This window comes from Gobio gobio, assembly GCF_949357685.1.
Source record: "Gobio gobio genome assembly, chromosome: 20".
Taxonomy (NCBI): Eukaryota; Metazoa; Chordata; class Actinopteri; order Cypriniformes; family Gobionidae; genus Gobio; species Gobio gobio.
In genome coordinates this window covers 35463687-35487150 of record NC_137113.1, presented here as the reverse complement: position 1 = coordinate 35487150, position 23464 = coordinate 35463687, and the positions used below count along the sequence as shown (strand labels likewise).

Here is a 23464-nt window from a genome sequence, read left to right as displayed (position 1 = left end):
CGTTTGAGTGTATTGATCAAGAATAGTCTACTTTGGAACCTTTTTGTATATTGTATAAATAGTTCCATATTTTCCTTCAATTTCTATTATGTTACCTGTCTGAGTGTTCATCTGTTCAGCCACTTGCTGTTCAAGTCATATACAAACCATTAACGGATGTCTAATAATGCTGCTGGTTAGACTATGGATAGTGCAGCCTGATGGTTAAACACCAGGGGCCTTATTTGTAAAACTTTCCATGGATTTCGTCCTAGAAAGTGAGTGTACGCACACAAATTTTCCGATTTATAAAACCATGTATACGGCAGAACCTGCGCAAAATTCCCTTTATAAATCCCAGTCATGCATCTCCACCCCGTCTCCTCCCCTAAATAACCATATGAAGCTTACAACGCTTAGATTTACTATGCACAATGTCATCTGCATATCATTTGCATATGCATATTCATCCATGTGATACCATGTGGCCAAATGGTATATTTAATTACTTAACATTTTTAATAGAAACATATAGGCCTTATTGCGCATTATTGACGTGAAAATATTTTCTCAGACCATGAGTTCTACTATTATCATATGCCATAAGCAATCATCACTGTAGTTAAAATATTAAAACACAGCATGCCACAGGATAAGTGTTCAAAAGCATCACATCCACTACAAATATTTCTATTTATTAGAAAATAAAAATAAAATTGTAACTTCTGGATAAGGATTTCCTGTAATTTAAGTGCTTAACTCCATTAATGAGAGTGCCAAAGTGTATATAAGATGTAACACAGAGTTTAAATAATTTTAACAGTTATTGTGAACATGCACTGTATTTATGATTAGGACTTATAATGAGGATTTCAAGTGGTTTTCATCTGCCGTCAGTCCCTCAGCTCAAGCTCACCATCGGTGTCGCCAAACTGCTCTGTCTCCAAAATGTTTGTACGCATGGGTCAGAGTTTGCGTTCAGGTGTGCAAATTTTCCCATCAAGTTTGCTTTTATAAATCACAATTTATGCGTAGGAAGTGGCGTACGCCTTTTCAAGGGCCTGTTTTGTGCTTACACAATGGTTATAAATGAGGCACCAGGGTTGGTAACTGCACAAGGTTTGAAGCTTGAATTAAATGTCATGAATTTAAAATGGATTACCAGATCCAGATTAAACACTTTGAAGGACTGGGCCCAGTGTATTCTTCATCAAAACACCAAACCCGTCGGAAGCAAGAAAAATGTGGGTGGGTCCCCCAAAATTTTTACTGGAGTAGATGCAAATTACATTAAGTGGAAATAGTCTGCATCATTTTCTAAACGTCTGGTTGGGACAGACAAAATTACAAAAGTTATCAAATCATATACGATACCAATAGTGTAGGGGTAAGATGCATGGCATAAAGTTTTGACGCAAATCGACCCGAGGTTCGAATCCGCCTTTTGCTGAACTCCCTCTACTCCCTTTTCCCATCACATATTAGATCAGAAAGGCATTTATTTTCGATGAAAATTAAGAAAACATTTGAAAAGTGGAAATAAAGCATCTAATGTGTGTTTAATAATAAAGTGTTTATTGGTTAGCGGCAGGTGAGTGGGTCCAATATCATTGGTCTTAAAAAGTGGTCTTTAAAAAGTCTTGTACCACCCACATACAATGGTTCCGACGCCCATGACCAAACCTCTGGTTCCTCCAAGAAGGCTGAATGTGTAATAAGTGAATTGTTAAATGCTTTGGACAAAAGTAACGCCATGAACAAGTAATTTCAGTCATAATTTTGGTAAATAACTGGTTTCTTTTCAGGTGACAGATTCTAAATCTCGCCGTGGTGTTCGGAAAGGCAGCACCTCCTCTTCATCATCTTCCTCTAGTTCTGTAGCTCTGGATCCACTCAGCTCCATGCTGGATGGGACCGACCCACTGTCTCTCTTTGCTGCGGCGTCTGAGACCCCAACTCTCCCACACAGCATCTCTGCTGGGGTAAAATTCACAAACCTCATACACATACACACAAAGCATTATTCAAATCATAATGTGCATAGCCCTATAAAAAAACACTTGTGAAGGGATAGTATCAGATGGTAATACCATGGTACTTACAAGTACATACCATAGAATTCAATGATTACTATATAATCGTTTCAAAGGTACTTTGAAATCCCATGGTATTATTGAGTATCATTGAATTTTAATTATACCTTTAAAGCTGCACTATGTAACTTCTCCGTCAACTAGAGATCACCTGTTCAAAACAAAGGCGTAGTTTGATGACGCCACGTTTGAGCGCAGAATCTTGGGACATGTGGTCTTCACCTCACAGCGGTGGAAAAGAATCGGAATAGGACTCGGGCAGAAATCATGTTCATGGATGTGATTATTAACGTTACTGTAGTATGAAACAGAGCAGGACCGAGTGTTGTGGAAGCTGAGCAAGGCTGCTGGAGCGATTGTTAATGAGAAGAGCAGCAGGACTTTTATTATGACACAGTGTCCGGTGGGACTTTTATTATGACACAGTGCCAGTCATGAGTATGAGGTAACGCAGCTCTGTTTATCATATAAGATACATCTGTGAGTGTGTTGAAAATTATGTTATGACATTACATAGTGCACCTTTAAAGGTGCAGTAAACAATTTCAAAGTTGAAAGTGGATCGGACCGAGCACCACAACACCAGCCAATCAGCAGTAGGGGGCGTATACACTCATGATGGGGGGAGAGAGAGTGAGCGAGCAAGAGGGAGATTAGAAGAAAGACTGTAGAAGGATAGATGGCTGAGAGACATTACAAAAGGGAAAAGGTCAGAGTAATATCACTGGGAAAAGAAGGGTTATGATCAGGCCAGAGCTTCAGGACCCGTGTTAATATTAGAAAAGCTTTTTCCAGCACTGGAGAGACCTAAGTAGGAAGGCCTGAAAACAGGCGCAAAGTAGGGATGTGACGGTGAGGAAATGTTCCCACCGGTTAATTAATGTGTGAAAACACCGGTAATACCGGTATCACCGGCGGAGGCTTTTAAATCACTAATTCTATCTAACCGAAAGTAAGATGCACACGATCGCTCTGAACTGAAAACGCGCCAGTGCGCACACACCGTGAATGACAGCTCGTCTGTAAATGCGCGCTCTGTGAGGCCATGGGTGCGTCTCAATCAGTTCCCTAGTTCAGTAGTCAGGGCACTGATCAAGCATTGATCAGTCTATGATTGAGATGCACGCCATGAATGAATAACAGTTCGTCCGTAAAGCCTTGCCTATACTCGACGCGCCCGCACGAGCGCGAGGGTGCGCGCAGCAAAAATAAATGTGCGCAGTCAGCGTAGCGCGGAGGCTCGCACTGGCGAAAGTAAACAATGCGCGCTCTGTGCGGCCGTGCACATTTTACTTTCGGTTTTGAATTAGCGTCAATTCGGCTGCGGGTTGCTTGAATTGTGGGTTCATTAGCCTATTATTTTTAATGAAAAACACAACAACAAAACAAATGACAAACTCCCTTAAATAGGCGCTTTTACGTTTCGCTTTGAAACCAAATCTTCCGCGATCATCTCAGTCAGCTCCTCACTCTTAAATCTGATGAATGACTCCTGCCGAGACTCACGGTCGGATCCTGCTTAAAAAAAAATCAAAAAGACGGTGGGCGGTGCCACGGTGGGCAAGTGATGTAACCGGTGTTGAGTCTGGACACCGGTAACACCGGCAACACCGACTATCGTAGCAAGCCTAGCGCAAAGGTTGCGTTGTTTCTACTCCATAAGTGAGTAATGATAGGATATGCTGTTGTTGTAATGTTACATTTAGTAATAGGACAGTTTTGAGTGCCATTGAAAAAATGTTATGAAAATGTTATTAACATTTTGGCCGATAATTCTTTATATTGGAAAGCCGATAACCAATATATTGGCCGATAAATCCAAATTTTTATATAATTTTTGAAGGCCTGATTACAAAAACAAAAGTCTTACCATTAAAAGCCATGTCCCAAGCACATAACGATAACATTAAAAATGAACATACTGTATATCGGCCGATACCGATATGGTGACCGATATATCAGGCATTCCTAAGGGTTTTTTTCACTTTTTACTATTTTGTTTTAGGAGTTGGGGCGGAAACGGCGGGAGAAAGAGGAGGAAGTGGGCTTAGACTTTGAGCCGTGGTCATCTAAACGTGGAGAGATCCTGTCTAGATTCACCACCACAGAGAAACTGTCTATAGTAGGTGCAGCGGTTTATAGTTCTCACTCATCCTGTCTGTTTTCACTTTTGACAGACATTAATGAAGAATTTATTTCTCTTACAGAACCTCTTCATGGGCTCAGAAAAGAGTGAGTTCATCGGTTTTGAAGACTCTTTTTATTTGTTCTTGGTTTGTAACTATTAATATTCCAGTTGGCTTGACAGCTCAGAAATCTTCCATTAAGCCTTTGTTAATTTTCATGAATCAATGAATGAATTTATTTAAATTTGTATTTAATTAAATGTATTTTTTTTTTTTACATTTTTAATAAATAATTGAGGATTGGTACCTGACATTCATTTTTAAATTTCTAAATCAATCTATTATTATTATTACTATTATTGTTTTTATTATTATTATTATTATTATTAATACTAGTATTTTTAACAAAATCAAGGATTAGGGCCTGACATACATTTTTTAATGTCTAAATTAATAATAATAATAATAAAAAAATAAAAATAAAAAAAATAAATAAAATATATATATATATATATATATATATATATATATATATATATATATATATATATATATATATATATATATATATATATATATATATATATATATATATATATATATATATATATATATATATATATATAAATATATATATATATATAATATATATTAGGGGTGACACGGTTCACAAAACCCACAGTTCGGTTCGTATCACGGTTTTAGGGTCACGGTTTTCGGTTCTGTACGGTTCTTGTTGTTGTTTTTTTTAAATCGTTAACACTCCAGAAATTTACTTCAGCATATGATATATAGCTTAATCATCCACAATTTAGGATACAGTATTAAAAAATTGTTATATCATGTAGAAGTTGTTTCCTAACAGGCTGTCTACCGAGTCCGACATATTGGCGTAACATTTTTTTTTTCATGTTAATCATGTCAATTTTGATCAGAACAATGCACTGTGGCTTTAATTCAGCTGACCTGATTAACACATTTCACCATGAAGTGTTCCGTGTGTTTCACAATCACCATATGACATCCAGCGCTGAATAAAAAAAAAAAAAAAAAAAAAAATATATATATATATATATATATATATATATATATATATATATATATATATATATATATATATATATATATATATATATATATATATATATATATATATATATATATATATATATATATTATATATATACACAAAAACACAACACTGCCAGAAGTTTTTGCCCAAACTTCAAAGGCAGGTTTAAATTATTAAAACTAGAAGCATATCTTCATATTGTCATGTGAACTACTTATATACAACATGTTATATGCATGTGTGTATGAGACAGAGGGGAACACGGTCGCATTTGCAGCAGATATATGCTGCCCATCATAATTCAAAGCACGAGACAGACAGGGGTTGGAGGAGAACACCGGAAAATGTGACAGGATGGACAATATTTGTCTGTATTTGCAATACACGAGCCGCGGTTCAGCTGCGCGAGACAAACACTGCCAGTGTGTAAATGCACAACGGGCGCGCACGGCTCCCGCTCTCCATGCACTGCATCTGCCCTGCCTGCCAACGCACTGCTATACGACGCTGGCGCATCCTCCAACTCCGGGCAGCCTTCCTTATCTCTCCCACTTGCATTTCTACACGTGACGTGACCTGCAGCACTCCACTTTTACTTTATTTTAATGTATGTCCACACACACAAACCTCTTATTTCGCACGAAAAGGACACCAACTGTCTGAGGTAACATACGGGCACGAGGATACATTGCGCATGCGTCGAACCGTGCGGCGCACACACTCCGAACCGCGACAAGCGAACCGAATGGTTCGGTTTTTTTCATGTACCATGCCACCCCTAATATATATATATAACGTTTTAATTATTTATGTTTTTGCCAATAATTTAGGATTGACATTAATTTTCAGTTGAATAATCAAATGCATTTTCTAAATCTATTTTATTGCATTTTTAATAAATAATTCAGGATTGGTACCTGACAACTGTAGCAACCTCTATAAAATACTTAGCAAACAAAAATTCAGTACTAACTTATTGAACACATGACAGTGTGATGTGCTGCTTCAGCATCTGTCTGTAAAATGTTTTTTACACATTTAACAGTTTGACTTGTGTTAAGGTAAAGCATCCAGTCCCAGCTCAGCCGTGTCAGAGAAGGTGCGCACTCGTCTGGAGGAACTGGACGACCTGGAGGAGGTGGGTCTCATCTGGAGATGCCTTGTGCTTTTTTATGTTTGTTGGTAGATCTGTTTATGAATGTGTGTATTGTGTGTGCTCAGGGATCACAGAGGGAGCTGTTGAACCTGTCCCAGCAGGACTATGTGAACCGCATTGAAGAGCTCAACCAGTCTCTAAAGGAGGCCTGGGGTTCAGACCAGAAAGTCAAAGCTCTGAAAATCGTCATCCAGGTCTGAGGACGGTGAACGCACACATTTTTAAAGGGGTCATGATATGAAAAATCTAATTTGCCTTGATCTTTTAACATATAAGAACATCCTTCAAGTTTCATAGCTTAAAACGTCCTCCTTATTACAAACAAAGCATTTTTTTAATCAAGCTCCAAAAACGGTTCGTTTTGATATTGTGGGATCTGTGATGTCACATGGGCCAACACATTTGTATATGACCTCCAGAGCAAGACATTGACAATTAGTTTTACATCATCACACTGGCATTCAGTCACTTAACGGCTGACATTTACTTACACTGGATGTGATCGTTGCGACGCATCAAAAGCAAATATAACCCATTATAATCACTGATGCTGTCTACACTGGATACAGTATACAGATGGTCACTTTCTGACAATACTCCACACACTTGAGTCTGTCGACATCAGGACAAATGGAAGAGTGAATGAACTTTCGCTTTGTCGTGTCCAATTTAAACTGCCCGTTTGCATCTCTGTACAGACTTCATAGGGATCCCAGTGTAGTTAACAAGTGTTTTTTTTTTTTTATGGCGTTCCAGTAATGTAGAGTTTGCAAATTTGTGTTGAAATATTAAGCAGCCAACTCTATTAGATATGACAGCAGCTGCATTATAAACTGTAAGTAAATTATTTCATAATTCTTTTTCGGTAAATGACGGTTGTATATGGATAATGTTTTCAGAAAAATTACTAGTGTAGAGAGTGGCCGTTGATACTGTTTCCTATGCAATGACGTCAGCCAATCATAACAATAGCCGGGTTCCCATTCAGTCGGTCACGTTCGACGTACGTCGGACGTACCGACGAATTGGGATCACTTCTGGGAGCCCCTATCAGCTTCGAGCTATCTAGAACCGGCCAATGAACAATTGGCGTGCGAGATTTGCATCTCGCGCTCCGCCCCGCGCCGCGGGTATAAACAGGAAGCGAGAGCGAATGCACGCTGTCATTCACTTCGGAGCCACACAGGCGTATGAAGGACTCACTCTCTTCATTCAAGACGAGTATTTTTCGCTGCTATCAGCAAGACTGTCTACAGACACCGGAAAGCCAGAGGAGGACGCGTGTTGGAGAAACGGCACCTTTCAGTGGGATCGCGCTGAACTCATCGAGCTGCCTCTGAGTGCAGAAAAACTGCTGTTATCACAGCAACCTGTTGGTCTGGGTAGAGCGTTTTCCTGCTGAGTACAGGCACGGGCTGCACTAACAATCCCGTGCGCTGTCGCGTTTCCCCCTGAGTGCTTCAGCACAGAGCGTTTTCCTCACAAAAGAGCTTCACGGGTGACGTGCCGTCTTTTTCAAGATGTCTTACCACTCGTGCGTTTCTGGATGCGGTTGTTTCCTGTCCTGACGGCCACGATCCATCTCGCATAAACATGTTGAGACTGTGTCGTGGGTGATCCATGTTCTCCCAGGGGAACGGGATCACGTCGACGCGCTGGTCATCTCACCTTCCGCGTGAGGGTTTGAGTGTTCAGCGCGCCGTGTGCCGTCTGGCTGCCGGGTGACAGCGCGGGTTGCCACGGCAACTCTGCGCGCGTCACTCGGCGCCTCCGATGCGCGGTCGAGACTATGATGCCTCAAACGGGGTTGAGTCCCTTCGCTTATACCCCGATCTAGTCTCTTTTCTGGTGCACCAGAGGGGGGACTATTTTGGCTGATAAGCCTGGGTGGCCTGAGGATTACAGTGAGGCTTCCCCGCCGCGTACATCTCTGTGGGCCCCTCACTCCTCTATCGCATCGCAAGCATGTTGAGACTGTGTTCGTGGGTGGTCTATGCTCTCTCACGAGAGCATGGCCACGTCGGCGCGCTGTTGGTCTTGCCTTTTTCATAGGGGCTTGAGTGTTCAGCGCGCCGTGTGCCGTCTCACGGCCACGCCCACTGTCTCACGTGTCTGCTGGTAGTTTACAGATGGGATTGCTGGTCCTTGAAAGGGGACCTAGCATTTCATTTGGGGCTCTAGCAGAGGACAGATGTCAATCGCTGCATCGGAGAGAGGGCTGTTATGTGTTGAAAATGAAGATGATGCTGAGATTCCCACCGTAATAGTGGGCGCTCGTGCTGAATCAGATTCATACTTGACAGCCATGCTTTCCCGGATGGCTGAGGCATAGTGCAACGCGTAAATCGCCTTGCCTGCCCCTTGCCTTTTTTCGGATGTGCATTGGAAGGCTTTGGCATTGTGGAACTATTGGTGCCAAAATATGGAACACCAATAGGGCCATAATCTGTATAAAGTTTTCCTCTCTCTCACTACCCTCATCGGTGGGGTGGCAGTGCCACTGGCAGGCCACCTCCGCCCTGCTTAGTGCACAAGGGTAGTTCTGAGCTGAGGTTGAGCTGCGCACAGCGCTGGCCCTTGGCTAGACGATGTCCACCCTGGTCCAGAAGCACAATTGACCCGGATTTGGTCTGGAACTGTTCTTCCCCGGAGGAGGGCCGGGTGGAAAACCATTAGTAATTCTGTTCCGCCACTGATGTTAAAAACAGCCAGTGGTACCAAAAAAAAAAAAAAAAAAGAGCAGTTCCAATACCTCTGGGTCTCGGGAGTTCAGGAATGGCAGTGTGTGTGACGCTACAGAGCCTCGCCGCTTTCATTCCCCTCCCCACAAGAGGGCGAGAATGGCAGTGTGTGTGACGCTACAAAGCCTCGCCACTCTCATTCCCCTCTTCTCAGCGGTGCGTGGACAACAGTGTGCGACGCTATGCCTCGCCACTCTTGTTCCCCGCTGAGGAAGGAGGTGAGGCAGACCGTGTGCAACGCCACAAAGCCTTGCCACGCTCAGCCCCTCCTTCATTTGGGAGCGCGCTTGGCGGTGGTCGACGCTCCCATGCCTCGCCACCCTCAGACGCCTCTCCCTTCGCCAGCAGGGGGCGCCGGCTGTGGGAACGCACTCAAGCGGCCTCCCCACACTCGCACGCCCCCTCCGCGGACGCAGGTAAGTGTTGCACAGCACACTCAGATCCCACTTCGGGCCGCTCCATGCCGTCCGAGTCGGATCCCTGCATTCCGCGTCGCTGCCCCGCTGCGGGTACGTCTGTGGTTAATCCCCTTGCTCGGTGTCTGGAAGCCTGGCTAGAGCTTCCCAGCCCGTCTCGGGGCCGTACCATCAGACTCGGCTATGCGATTCAGTTCGCCAGGCGTCCCCCTAAGTTTGGGGGCGTTCACTTCCCAGTAGCGAAGGAGAACGCCCCCGTGCTCCGGGCGGAGATCGCAGTCCTACTGGCGAAGGACGCGATGGAGCCGGTCCCTCCAGCCGATATGAGGTCCGGGTTCTACAGCCCGTACTTCATTGTACCCAAGAAAGGCGGCGGGTTATGGCCGGTCTTGGACCTGCGGTTCTTGAACCGGTCCCTTCACAGGCTGCCGTTCAGAATGCTAACGCAGAAGCACATCTTCAGGTGCGTCCGTCCCCAAGATTGGTTTGCAGCGATCGACCTGAAGGACGCGTACTTTCATTCTCGTTTCCCCTCGACCGGCCCTTTCTGCGCTTCGCGTTCGAGGGACGGGCATGTCAGTACCGCGTCTTGCCCTTCGGCCTGTCCCTGTCGCCCCGCGTCTTTACGAAGGTTGCGGAGGCGGCCATTGCTCCCATGAGAGAGCATGGTGTTCGCATCCTCAACTACCTCGACGACTGGCTGATTCTTGCCCAGTCACGAGAGCAGTTGTGCGAACACAGGGACAAGGTGCTCAGTCACCTCAGCCAGTTGGGACTTCGGGTCAACTGGGAGAAGAGCAAACTCTGCCCCACGCAGAGGATCTCTTTTCTCGGTATGGAGATGGACTCGGTCGCCATGACTGCGCGCCTCACCGAGGAGCGCGTCCAGTCGGTGTTGAACTGCCTGAATTCATTCAAAGGCAGGACAGCGGTTCCACTGAAACATTTTCAGAGGCTCCTGGGGCATATGGCATCCGCAGCCGCAGTAACGCCGCTCGGATTGCTTCATATGAGACCGCTTCAACGCTGGCTACACGATCGAGTCCCGAGATGGGCGTGGCACAGCGGTTCCCTCCGCGTCCAAGTGACTCCGAGGTGCCGCCAAACCTTCGGCCCGTGGTCGGACCCTTTGTTTCTCCGGGCGGGAGTCCCCCTAGAACAAGTGTCCAGGCACTCCGTTGTCTCCACGGATGCCTCATCCACGGGTTGGGGTGCCACGTACAACGGGCTTGCAGCTTCGGGCCTGTGGACGGGGCCTCAGCTGCAATGGCATATCAATTGCCTCGAGTTGTTAGCAGTTCGTCTTGCACTCAGCCGCTTCAAAGTGCCGCTCAGAGGCAAGCACGTTCTGGTCCGGACGGACAACACTGCGGCCGTAGCGTACATCAACAAACAGGGTGGTCTACGCTCCCGTCGCATGTCGCAACTCGCCCGCCATCTCCTCTTATGGAGTCAGAAGCATCTGAGGTCGCTTCGTGCTGTTCACATTCCGGGCCTGCTCAATTGTGCGGCCGACGAGCTGTCACGTCAGCAGGAACTTCCGGGAGAATGGCGACTCCATCCCCAGGCGGTCCAGCTAATCTGGAGTCGTTTCGGGGCCGCACAGGTAGACCTGTTTGCCTCCCCAGAGACGACCCACTGTCAGTGGTTTTATTCCTTGACCGAGGGGACCCTCGGGTCGGATGCCCTGGCCCACAGCTGGCCCCGGGAAGAACGCAAGTATGCGTTTCCCCCAGTGAGCCTTCTTGCGCAGACACTGTGCAAAGTCAGGGAGGACGAGGAGCAGGTCCTGTTGGTTGCTCCGTATTGGCCCAACCGGACCTGGTTCCCGGAACTAGTGCTCCTTGCGACAGCACCTCCCTGGCCCATTCCTCTGAGACAGGACCTCCTGACTCAGAGACGGGGCACCCTATGGCACCCGCGTCCAGACCTCTGGAAACTCCATGTCTGGTCCCTGGACGGGACGCGGAGGTTCTAGGTGACCTACCACAAGCGGTAGTGGACACCATAACTTCCGCTAGAGCCCCCTCTACGAGGCGCCTCTATGCGTTGAAGTGGAACCTGTTCGTCGATTGGTGCTCTTCCCGCCAAGAAGACCCCCGAAGATGTTCGATCGCTTCTGTGCTTACCTTTCTACAGGATGGGTTGGAGCGAAGGCTGTCTCCCTCCACCCTCAAGGTCTATGTCGCCGCTATCGCCGCTAATCATGAGTTCGTAGATGGGAAATCTCTAGGTAAGCACGATTTGATCGTCAGGTTCCTTAGGGGAGCGAGGAGATTAAATCCTCCTCGTTCTCCCTCTATACCCTCTTGGGACTTAGCTCTGGTGCTTACTGCACTACAGAGAGAACCCTTTGAGCCTCTGCAGTCAGCCGAGTTGAAAATCCTGTCGTTAAAGACTATACTCCTGATTGCGTTGGCCTCCATCAAGAGGGTAGGGGACCTGCAGGCATTTCGGTCGACGAATCGTGCCTGGTGTTCGGGCCCGGTAACTCTCATGTGATCATGAGACCCCGGCCTGGATACGTGCCCAAGGTTCCCACTACTCCCTTCCGGGACCAAGTGGTGAGCCTGCAAGCGCTGCCTTCGGAGGAGGCAGACCCAGCCCTAGCTTTTCTCTGTCCCGTCCGTGCTCTCCGGACTTACGTGGACAGAACGCAAAGCTTCAGGACCTCAGAGCAGCTCTTCGTCTGTTACGGAGGACAGCAGAAGGGAAAGGCTGTCTCCAAGCAGAGGATGGCCCACTGGATAGTGGACGCCATCGTCTTGGCTTATCAGTCCCAAGACGTGCCCTGCCCGCTCGGGTTAAGAGCCCACTCCACTAGGGGTGTTGCCTCTTCCTGGGCGCTGGCTCGTGGCGCCTCGCTGACAGATATTTGTAGAGCTGCGGGCTGGGCGACACCTAACACGTTCGCTAGATTCTATAGCCTCCGTGTAGAGCCGGTCTCTTCCTGTGTGCTCACTTCCCATAGTCAGTAACACCGAAGTACCCGTTCCAGTGTCGGCTTGCTGCGCCATTCCCTCCCCTATGGTAGACGGATGCGTGCGCTTATTCTGCTCCAGTCGAGTTCCCCGGAACGGCGAACCCTGTTGAGTCCTCCGCAACCCGCGGCAGTCGGACGTGGCGGAGCGTTCGACGCCAGGTCTAACACTCGTATGCATTGGTGGAACTTGTGTTAGGCTGGGTTCCGTATGTAGTGACCCCCACGGCGGTCCCATATGTGTATTCTTCCACGGTACGGCTCCCTACGGCGAGCCCGTGTCTTCCCTCGGCAGAGTTCCTCTGCCGTCCCAGGTACGTGTTGTCTCCCTCCTAATTGGCCGGGGCCACCCCTGAGACTTCCGTATGTTGTGCTGCCCACGGCCAGCCCATACGTGTATTCTCCACATGTTAACTCCCTCTGGGCAAGATGTGGCTTCCGCAGCTGCCTTCACAGGCACGCTTTCCCAGCGTTATCCAATACAGTCAGCTGAGTGGGTCTTGCGGAACAGCAGCTTTGACTCTACCTGCGTGAACCTACCCGCCCGCATCAGATCGGGGTCTGTGGGGCTCATCGCTGGGCGCTGGAAGTGGTAGTAACTATGGCGTTTTCCATAGGGGATCCCAATTCGTCGGTACGTCCGACGTACGTCGAACGTGACCGACTGAATGGGAACGTCTCGGTTACGTATGGTAACCCTCGTTCCCTGAAGGAGGGAACGGAGACGTACGTCCCGTCGCCACAGTTGCTGTACCATCACTGCAGGTCGAGCCACTACGTGTGGCTCCTCAGTGAAAAACAGCGTGCATTCGCTCTCGCTTCCTGTTTATACCCGCGGCGCGGGGCGGAGCGCGAGATGCAAATCTCGCACGCCAATTGTTCATTGGCCGGTTCTAGATAGCTCGAAGCTGATAGGGGCTCCCAGAAGTGATCCCAATTCGTCGGTACGTCCGACGTACGTCTCCGTTCCCTCCTTCAGGGAACGAGGGTTACCATACGTAACCGAGACGTTTTCTATTACAGATTTGCGCAAAACTTTTGCGATATTTTCTAAATGTTGATAAAAAACTATTGTGAAATTATGCCATTTCTATTAACTGATGTTATGTGACTTAAACGTAGCCAATTTTTGTGGCATTTCTTTGTTGTCTAGAATCCAGTAGTTACGTAATTCTGTTGTCTTTTATGAGTGTAATACAAGAACTCTGTCTCGTCTTCGTGTTCAAACATACCGCGCCTTCTTTAAAGGGGCTATATGCGTTTTTCTGAAATTTAAACTCGTGACTGACACCTGTGGCCAAAAAACAGAACTGCTCTCATTTTCTGCTCGCTCTCGCAGCGGTGGTGACGTCACATCCGCAGACAGCGCGGGAAAAGACGACCCGCCAGAAAATAGGAAAAATAGGATACAGGCTTATAGGTGCACCCACTGTGAGCGGACAAGGTGTCAGTATGCTCATCAGGAGATGTTTGAGTCATAAATGGTAAAATAAAAAGGCTATTGTTACGTTTATTTTGGGGAAAAAGTTGCATATAGCCCCTTTAAAGAATGATTGACTTTTATGGACGCCAGGTGACCTGTAAATGCTAAAAAAAACTGTTTCCATTGCAGTTCTGCTAAATATTTCTTTTTTGAATTGCCTGAAAAACCAACTCATGTGAGCGTAAAAACTTTTTTACAATATATGGGAGTTTTTGCGAAATTCCCGTGTTTCTAGGGATGTCACGATACTAAAATTCCAGTAGTCGGTACCAATAACATTTTTACGGTTCTCTTGAGTGTCTGTGTTCATGATGACAGTTTTCCAAAATAAAACGGTAAATGCTCATGGTTTATGCGTTCATGTCCTCATATAGTGACACAGCAGAGGCTAAAAAGACAGCGAGCGTCACGTGCGCAAGCTGCAAATGAAACCGCACATCTGCACAGAACATGCAGGATCAATATTTAAATAGCATTTTGCAGTTTAATATTCACAGACACTAGTATATATTTGGCTGCAGTCTGGAGCGGCAGTCAGCTGCCTATTGGGTTGCGAATATACTCGGTACTACCTGTACTACAGAAAGGCTGGTATCGTCACATTTTTTACATTTAAGTACCGACTTGGTACTGAAGTACCGGTACTTGGGACATCTCTACGTGTTTCCATTGGGCGTATTTTCTATTTTTAAACTCAATTCGCGCAATTTGAAGGGTAATGGAAACACAGCTATAGTGGCCGTTTATTGACAAACCTTAAAGAAGCCGCCCCATAAAAACGTATCATTTGAGACAGAGGGTCAGAGGGTGTTTTTGTTTTTTGTGCAAAAACCTTTATTAACATTATAAGAAACATTATAAGTAAACCTCAAGGACCGTACTAAAATAATACAAAAAAATCCATGTCATGCCCCTTTTAAGTGAACATGATTTTAAAATTAAACTTTCGTTATACAGTTCTGGTCTTCTTGTGAATGATTCATCAGTGCATGTTGTTCCAAAGAAAAAAAGGTCATAATCCCCATCAAGATGTAATAACTTTTCCCATTATTTTTGTGTCTCAGTGCTCCAAGCTGCTCTCTGATACATCAGTAATTCAGTTCTACCCCAGCAAGTTTGTTCTCATCACAGATATCCTGGACACCTTTGGTAAGAGTTGCTCATGAAAATAATCTTTCTGTTTGTTCATATTTTACTGATTTTACATATTTTGCTTTTTTGCAGTAATAGTTCATAAATAAATAAATTCCGTTTACCTTTGTCAGAGCTGATAAACACCAGCAATAATTTTAGGTCAAGATGAAAAATGTGTTTAAAAGCCACAAGATAAAAGGAAAATGTCTGTCCGTTGTTCCTGATGATGTCATATGTGTTCAGGTGGTCTGGTGTATGAGAGGATCTTGTCCATGTGTGCTGACCCTCATCCTTTACCAGGTAAAATAATATTCACACACAGCTCTGCATATTCTTTTACCACCTCTGACATTTTCTATTGATTTTCCTATTAATGTCGTTCTCAGAATCGTTCTCCGCTGATGATGTGAATGACACCGCCAAAGAGACGTGTCTCAACTGGTTCTTCAAAATCGCCTCCATCAGAGAGCTTGTCCCTCGATTGTATCTGCTCAACATGATTACTCATTCCAGTATTTAAGCCTGTTCAATAATACAATTATATTTTAAAGCTAAAAATGTATAAATAAAATAAATGCATTAAAACAAACAGCAATGTTTTAAAAGCACCAGCACTTATAATGTTAAACAATATGAAAGTTATTATATTTACTTGAAAATCAGAAAAGATTTCACTGCAAAGAGACAGGTGTACCACGACTTAAAGGTGGATATATTTTTAGAATTACATTAAAAGGCCTTTTACTTGCTAAAATTGGATAAACTATCAATCTGATGACTGGAGGCATATAGTAGATTGTGCGCAACAGGTTTTTTCACCAAAGTTTTGATCATGCCGATAATTTAAAAGCTTTGCGTATAAAATTTGATACAGTAGGCGTTATAGGGTTAAACCGGGTTGTGAACGTTTTGAAAGATTGAAAAAAAATACCATAAATATGAATTTTAACCTTAAAGTGTAATAGTGAGCCTTGACTTTAGTGCAGATATGTTGAAGCTGCTCTTCTGAAATGCAACCACTTCTTGACAAAGTCGTAAGTATCTGAGCAATGCTACTCTTCTGTTCATGCAGGTGGGTAGTTTCATAGGTCACTGATGTCCTATCTCTGTCCTTTAGTGGGATTCAGGAGACGCTGCAGAGACTGACAGCGATGATCAGGGGAATAGGAGATCCGCTGGTGGCTGTATATGCACGGGCGTATTTATGCAGGGTGAGAAGAATAAAGCTCTATGATCGTATTTTGTTGTATTTAAGTAAGTGATGAGAGAAATGGCAGATTGAAGCTTTTCAAAACTTATTTAAATGAGGAAAGTGATGTGAAGGCCAAATATGGTAATCCATACTCGGAATTTGTCCTCTGCATTTGACCCATCCAAGTTAGTGCACACACATGAGGAGTAGTGAGTAGTGAACACACACACCTGGCAAGCTGGACACACACACACCCGGAGCAGTTGGCAGCCATTCATTGTGCAGTTGGTATTGAGAATCAAACCCATGAAAGCGAGGTATGTTCAGGCACATTGTTGATGCGTTGCAATTTTGAGGCAACTGAAATAGACTGCACCATTGACTAAGAAAAACCTGGTCTGAAGTCAATAGCGCAGTATTTTTTGTGTTATTTAATGGGAGCGTTAGTAATATGCACAACACATAGGCGGGTGCACAACGTGTGTACACTCTGCTTGTTACACACACAGGGATGCGCAGTAGCCCACAAACATTTTTAAATATTAAAAATAAAAGGATTAAAATGTAAAAGATTATTATTGCGTACATAAATATAAAAATGCCTACATGTCATAATGGATAGTCATTGCATGTATCAGAATTAGCCTACCTATTTGCAGTAATGACGAGCAGGTCCGTTTCCTCGCTAGACAAGCGTTCAGTTTTTCCGCTTGCAAATTCCGCCATGTAAAAAGCAAATCCGCCATGCAAGCGCAACTGGCTTTTAAAGGGAATGGGAGATTCTGATTGGTTGGTTACGCCCAAAACACACCCATTACTCATTAAGAGAATAGAGACAACCCTTTTAGACCATGTGCCGGGCACGCTGACCATTTTTTCCCATCGTTAAACTAGCAAAAGTGGATTCGGACACGCCCAAGTGCACTTGCGCCGTGTGCTTTAGATCATGTACTTAGAGTGTTAAAATAGGGCCCATAGACCCTAGTTCATGGGTTCACACAGAGATCCTCGCCCCATGGTGGCGAACCATTAAAGGGTTAGTTCACCCAAAAATGAAAATTCTGTCATTAATTACTTACCCTCATGTCGTTCGACACCCGTAAGACCTCCGTTCATCTTCGGAACAGAAATGAAGATATTTGAGTTGAAATCTGATGGCTCTGAAAGGCCTCCATTGGCACAATGGCACTTTACACTCTCAAGACCCTTAAAAGGTACTAAAGACGTCGTTACAAAGTCCATCTCACTACAGTGGTTCTAAAATAACTTTATGAATCGGCGAGAATAGTTTTTGTGCGCAAAAAAACATAAATAACGACTTACATAGTGATGACGATTTCAAAACAAGACATCATGAAGCTTCGAAGCGTTATGAATCAGCGAGTCGAATCAGTGGTTTGAATTGCCAAATTTCAGCAGTTTGGCGGTTTGACACGCAATCCGAATCATGATTCGGCTCACTGATTCATAACGCTTCGAAGCTTCATGAAACAGTTTTTTAAAACTTTTAAAACAGTTATGATGTGAGAGCTTTGTTTGGCAGTTTGATGCGCACTCCGAATCACTGGTTCGAAACAAATGATTCACAAAGATTATGAAGCTTCACAATTTAATTTTGAAAGCTATTTAAAAAAAGGTTTCATGTATGTCAACTCCTTTTCCACTATAGGTCAGGGGTGCAAAACTCATTTCCTGGAGGGCCACAGCCCTGCAGAGTTTAGCTTCAACCCTAATTAAACACACCTGATCCAGCTAATCAAGTCCTTCAGGCTTATTTGAAAACTACAGGTATGTGTGTTGGAGCAGGGTTGGAACTAAACTCTGCAGGGCCGTGGCCTTACTTGAACTGAAGTGGTGTTTCATTAGCCACTTTTCCACCGCTGTTGCATTACCAAGGCAATGACTGACGCATTTGTATTACATTCTATAGAGCTCTGTTATCAGCCCCACAGTGGAAAATTAAACCATATCCGTACCGGCTGGGCCGGATCGACACGGAATGGAACAGTTAAGCAATGTGAACAGTTTGGGACATTGGTGGAAAAGAGGCTATACTTTCAATTTTTACATGGTGATAATAAAACAAGCAAAAACCCTGTATTTTGAAATTGAAGTAGGGACCTGAGCCATATCGTAGAGACTCTAACTATCTTATCTTTCTCTCAGGTTGGGATGGAAGTGGCGCCTCATCTGAAGGACAGTCTCAATAAGAATTTCTTCGACCTGCTGGCCTCGTTCCGTCAAATTCATGGTGAAAGTGTGCAGAATCAGCTGGTGCTGCAGCGAGTGGAAATTCCCATCTATCTGACCCTCTATTCTCCTGCCATACACTGGATCCTGCAGTGTGTGGCATACAGAGCACCAGAGGTACATACACACACTGTATATTCCCAATATTCCCACCTGATAACACGTACTTTTACCCATAAAATCATTCCTTTGCATGCTTGGAAGATGATCTATAAGGAAAACCATATGACAGTGCTCTCATTAGCTTTGCAGATATTGATTTTCAACAAAATGTCTCCTAGCAAAGCCAAACATTGTGCTGTGCCGACATTTGTTTCACAGGTGGACAGTTATAAACAAAGAAGATTATTTACTGTTTTAAAGTACATACCTGTCAAATATTTGCTAATGTTTTATTATCATGTAATTGAGAAACTTATTGGTACATTTTACATACCTACCTGGGAGTCACAACGTTTATGTGACGCCATGTTAATTTGCCGCATCTCAGCAAAGTGGTACATTTATGAGAAAGTATTGAAAGTAGGGGTGTAACGATACACAAAACTGATGGTTCGGTATGTACCTTGGTTTTGAAGTCACGGTTCGGTACGTGTCCGGTACAGCAGGGGAGAGAAAACTAAATATAAAATAGCCTTTTTTTTTTTTTAAACAGTGGTTTACTGAACAAATTGTGTCTATCCTTAAATTCATTCAATTAAAACTAAACGTTTCTTAAAGATAACATTTTTGTTTAAATCTCTGCTAATGCTGTAAAGTATAAACTATATAGGGAGCCCTTACTTGCACATTACTATAATATAATAACAGAGCCCAAATTAGCCTAAATTCAGTAGCAATTTTTAAAAATATAACAATCAACTCTTAAATAACATTGTATGCAAACGTGTAAGCTTCACATTAGGCAGTTTTTGCATTAACTTCTAAATCTAGTTATAAAATTATGTTTTTACTCAAATTCGTTGTTGAAATATACACATTTATGCACAGTAATTTTCAAGACAGATTTATTTAAACATACATTAAATAATCAAGACATCACTAATAGGTTAAGTAGAATATAATTAATATATAAAGGCTAATATAGTGCATATATTTAGTGAAAGAGTTCATTTCTCTAGTGAACTAACAGCTGTGGACACTGAATGATTTGCCTGAGGTAAATGTAATGCTACTTTACATTGTTTACAAGCTGTTTTATTGACATCTTTCCACTGTTGAAAAACAGATTGAGCGATTACACAACATATTATACTTTCAGTAAATTGTCATTTATCCTCCTCATACCTTTAGATGTTGATTTATGTTTATTGTTTGACTGAGATGATCGCTTTATACTTGTACCGTTACACCCCTAATAGAATTGCAACTAGTGATGCACCAAAATAATTTTTTTACCGAAACCGAAATGAAAGCCGAGATCGAAAATAAAGTTTATTTAATAACCAATTAATCTCTCATATTTATTTAATAATCAACACACATTTCTTTTTTTGTGTAAGATTACATGAGACATAATACATTTCAGTTAGTTCTACAGGTTTTTTTTTCAACACACCTGATGTTCCTTCATGTTTATTTTGTGCTTTAACTATTAAATAAAAGTTAACTAATATATATTTTTTATATGTCGGGTATATTTAGAATATAAAAAATATAAAATTACATTAATCACATAACATTACAGTCTGTGTAAATAAACATGCCATGTCAGAAGCAGCTTCGGTGCCATCTCAGCAATGTAAAGATTGCTTTTGTCGATGTTGATTATATCTTATTATCTAAATTTAAGTGTTTTATATAAAAAGGACAGCATTGATACAATAGATAAGCTAATTAGAAAAAGGCAATTGCCCTTACAAAGGGATATATATATATATTGCCCCTTAATGCAAAAAAAAATGTCTAACTCTGCTGTGAACATTCTTTCCAGTCAGAAAGTTTTTTAATTATTTTAAGTAATTTTGTGAGAGCCTTTCCAAGTGGTTTTGGTCACATCTTTGGTCCCTTTGTCTTTTAAAGGTTCTGCTAACAGAGATGATGGAACGATGCAAGAAGTTGGGCAACAAGTAAGATCTGTCTACTGACACAATGAAAAACAGTGGATCTCTATGATCCATTCCAAAATGTTTTAATACTTGGACAGTTTGTTTGAAATTGCAGTATTCATAAATTTTTTCCATAGTGCTCTCCTGCTGAACTCTGTCATGTGGGCATTCCGGGCAGAATTTGTTGCAATGAGAGCAACAGACTTTATTGGCATGATCAAAGACTGTGATGAAGCTGGATTTCCCAAGGTGACAGACACACACACGAATACCAAACTACACACTGGTCCAAATCACTTTGGTGAATATCAGCGTCTATGTGAGAGTTTATTCTCATGATCCTCTCTGTTCTTCAGCACTTGTTGTTTGCGTCTCTGGGTCGCAGTCTGTCCTGTGCTGACCCTCCAGAGAGCGAAAGACTGTCCATACTCAATGAAGCCTGGAAGGTCATCACTAAAGTGCGCAGCCCAAAGGTAAACTCCTGTTAATCTGTCAATGTTTTAAAGCACACAGTATAGAAAGGGAATCTGTAATAAGAATTTAATACAGATTTGAATATAATGAAAAAAAAAGACAGGTAGGAAGGGCACAGGCAAATATGACATTTATTATGGGTTTATGTGTGGATTTTTTCAAGTTTACTTAAATGAAAAAGCCTAATAAATGTAAAAAAACCCCCAAATTTCTAGCATTTGTGTTTTGCGTTTTTCCATCTTAAAAATATCTAAATTACAACATAGGCCTATGCTCTCAATGTCAAATGCAGAAAAGTTCATTCATGACTCAAGTTACTTTGAAACAATCTGTATTGTATAAAGCACTATATAAATAATGATGACTTGACTTAAATCCATTATTCACTGTGTTTTCTTTTTGTTTGTATTATGCCTATAACTCAGGATTACATCAACTGTGCTGAGATTTGGGTGGAGTTCACCTGCCGTCACTTCACTGTGAGTTATCTGCTCTGTTTGCCTGAAACATCAGGTGTTGCAATTCATTATTTGAGCAGAATTTTTGGCAACACTTTATTTTACAGTGTCCTTGTAATATATGTTACATGTACTTACCATAGTATTAACAGTACATAATGCATAATTACATGTAATTTACCCTCAACCAAACCCTAACCCTATAGTAAGTACATGTTGTTAATTAATATTACTCAGTACTTAACTAAATTAATACACTCACTGTATGGGTGGGTTTCACCAATAAGGATTAAATTAAGCACAGTTTAGAGCTAATCTAGGATTTGTTGATCTAGGCTTTATTTTAAATCAAGTTGTGTTGCACAACTTAATTTTAAACCCAGATTAACAAATCAGGGATTAGAATTTAACCTGCGATAAAAACTTCCATTTACGATTAATTTTCGCCGCCATGATGGATTCGCCATTGACAGCAACAAAATTAACATTAAATTTCCTTCTTTATTGACCACCAGAAACTCTCTCTTTCGCTCTGACATAAGTAGCTCTTGCCAATAAAGGAAATAAGCTTGTCAAATGTCAGCTGTCTTTATAAAGCAATTCGTAGAGAGACCGTTACTGATCAAGCAAAACATTGCGGCAGCGTGTGAGGATTTCATAAGCATGGAAATATATTTATAGTATCAATTAATGGAGTAATTAATCCGTTTGATCGCCGCGATCACTGGCGCTCACCTCATTACAGCTGCCATTAAATGCTAAATATATCCCTCTCTTTTTTTCTTTGTTCGACATCGGGGTGCACTGAAATGAGTGATGGATCTGCATCCCGGACTCGATAGCAGGCGTAAACTAGTCCACCACGACCCTTACACTCGGGCTCAATGCACTTTATTTTTAATTTTTATTTGTAATAAACACCTCTCTGAACCCACTGTTTGTACTGATCGCTGTACAATCATCTGCATAGTTTAATAGGTGCACTTTATTTTATTCAAACCTCCTCACATGTAAGTTTAAAATTAATCCATAACTGAGATTTAAATCTGAGTTTAAAATTATGGAGCAGCAGGATTAAAGTTATTCTATTTTAAATATAAATTAAATCCAGGATCAAAATGATGGTTTAAATGTTAACCTGCTTATTATTAGACACAGCTTAAAGTTTGGTGCAACAGTATTATTAGATAAACCTTGATTTAATCTAGATTTAAGATAAATCCTTGTTGGTGCAACCCACCCTATGTGTATAACAATGACAGCTTAAAATAAAGTGTAACTGAATTTTAAAAAAAATCTTTTTTTAACATGTCTTTTCAAATTTCTCCCTCATAGAAACGGGAGGTGAATACGGTTCTTGCTGACATCATCAAACACATGACTCCAGACAGAGCTTTCGAGGATGCATATCCACAGGTCTGCTAGAAACCTATGCATATGATGATGTTATATGTTGTTGGCGATGTCAGCGAAGTTCATTCCTCTTCTTTTGTGTTCTCAGCTGCAGTCAGTGATAAACAAGATCCTCCCCTACTTCCATGACTTCTCTGTGCTCTTCTCTATGGTATGACCACAGCAATAACAGACAAGTCCATTTTTAATTTTATGGATCAACAGGAAGTTCTAATTTAGCCCAAATGGTCTGTGAAATGGAAGAATAAACTATATAAAGTTATCTGTAAACAATTTTAAATATTAAAATGTTTTTTTAATAAAACAGTAGTGCTGTCAAATCGATTAATCGCGATTAATCACATCCAAAATAAAAGATTGTTTACTGTGTATAATTATTATGTATATTTGAATACACACACATACCTGTATATATTTAAGAAATATTTGCATCTGTATACTGTATATAT

The 23464-nt window shown here is 42.5% G+C and overlaps 1 protein-coding gene across 1 annotated transcript in view; it reads left to right on the top strand.

Moving 5' to 3' along the window:
• The window catches only part of vps35l (VPS35 endosomal protein sorting factor like), a 36384-nt gene that overhangs the window by 676 nt on the left and 12244 nt on the right, over nt 1–23464 (top strand). Inside the window, exons 3-19 of the mRNA XM_079801376.1 lie at nt 1785–1961; nt 4078–4194; nt 4280–4304; nt 6332–6408; nt 6492–6620; nt 15111–15195; nt 15424–15480; nt 15567–15663; nt 16167–16214; nt 16298–16391; nt 18539–18739; nt 20645–20691; nt 20808–20919; nt 21027–21143; nt 21570–21623; nt 22938–23018; nt 23104–23166. Coding sequence (XP_079657502.1) covers nt 1785–1961; nt 4078–4194; nt 4280–4304; nt 6332–6408; nt 6492–6620; nt 15111–15195; nt 15424–15480; nt 15567–15663; nt 16167–16214; nt 16298–16391; nt 18539–18739; nt 20645–20691; nt 20808–20919; nt 21027–21143; nt 21570–21623; nt 22938–23018; nt 23104–23166 — 1581 coding nt within the window. The remainder of the gene's footprint in view (nt 1–1784; nt 1962–4077; nt 4195–4279; nt 4305–6331; nt 6409–6491; nt 6621–15110; nt 15196–15423; nt 15481–15566; nt 15664–16166; nt 16215–16297; nt 16392–18538; nt 18740–20644; nt 20692–20807; nt 20920–21026; nt 21144–21569; nt 21624–22937; nt 23019–23103; nt 23167–23464) is intronic.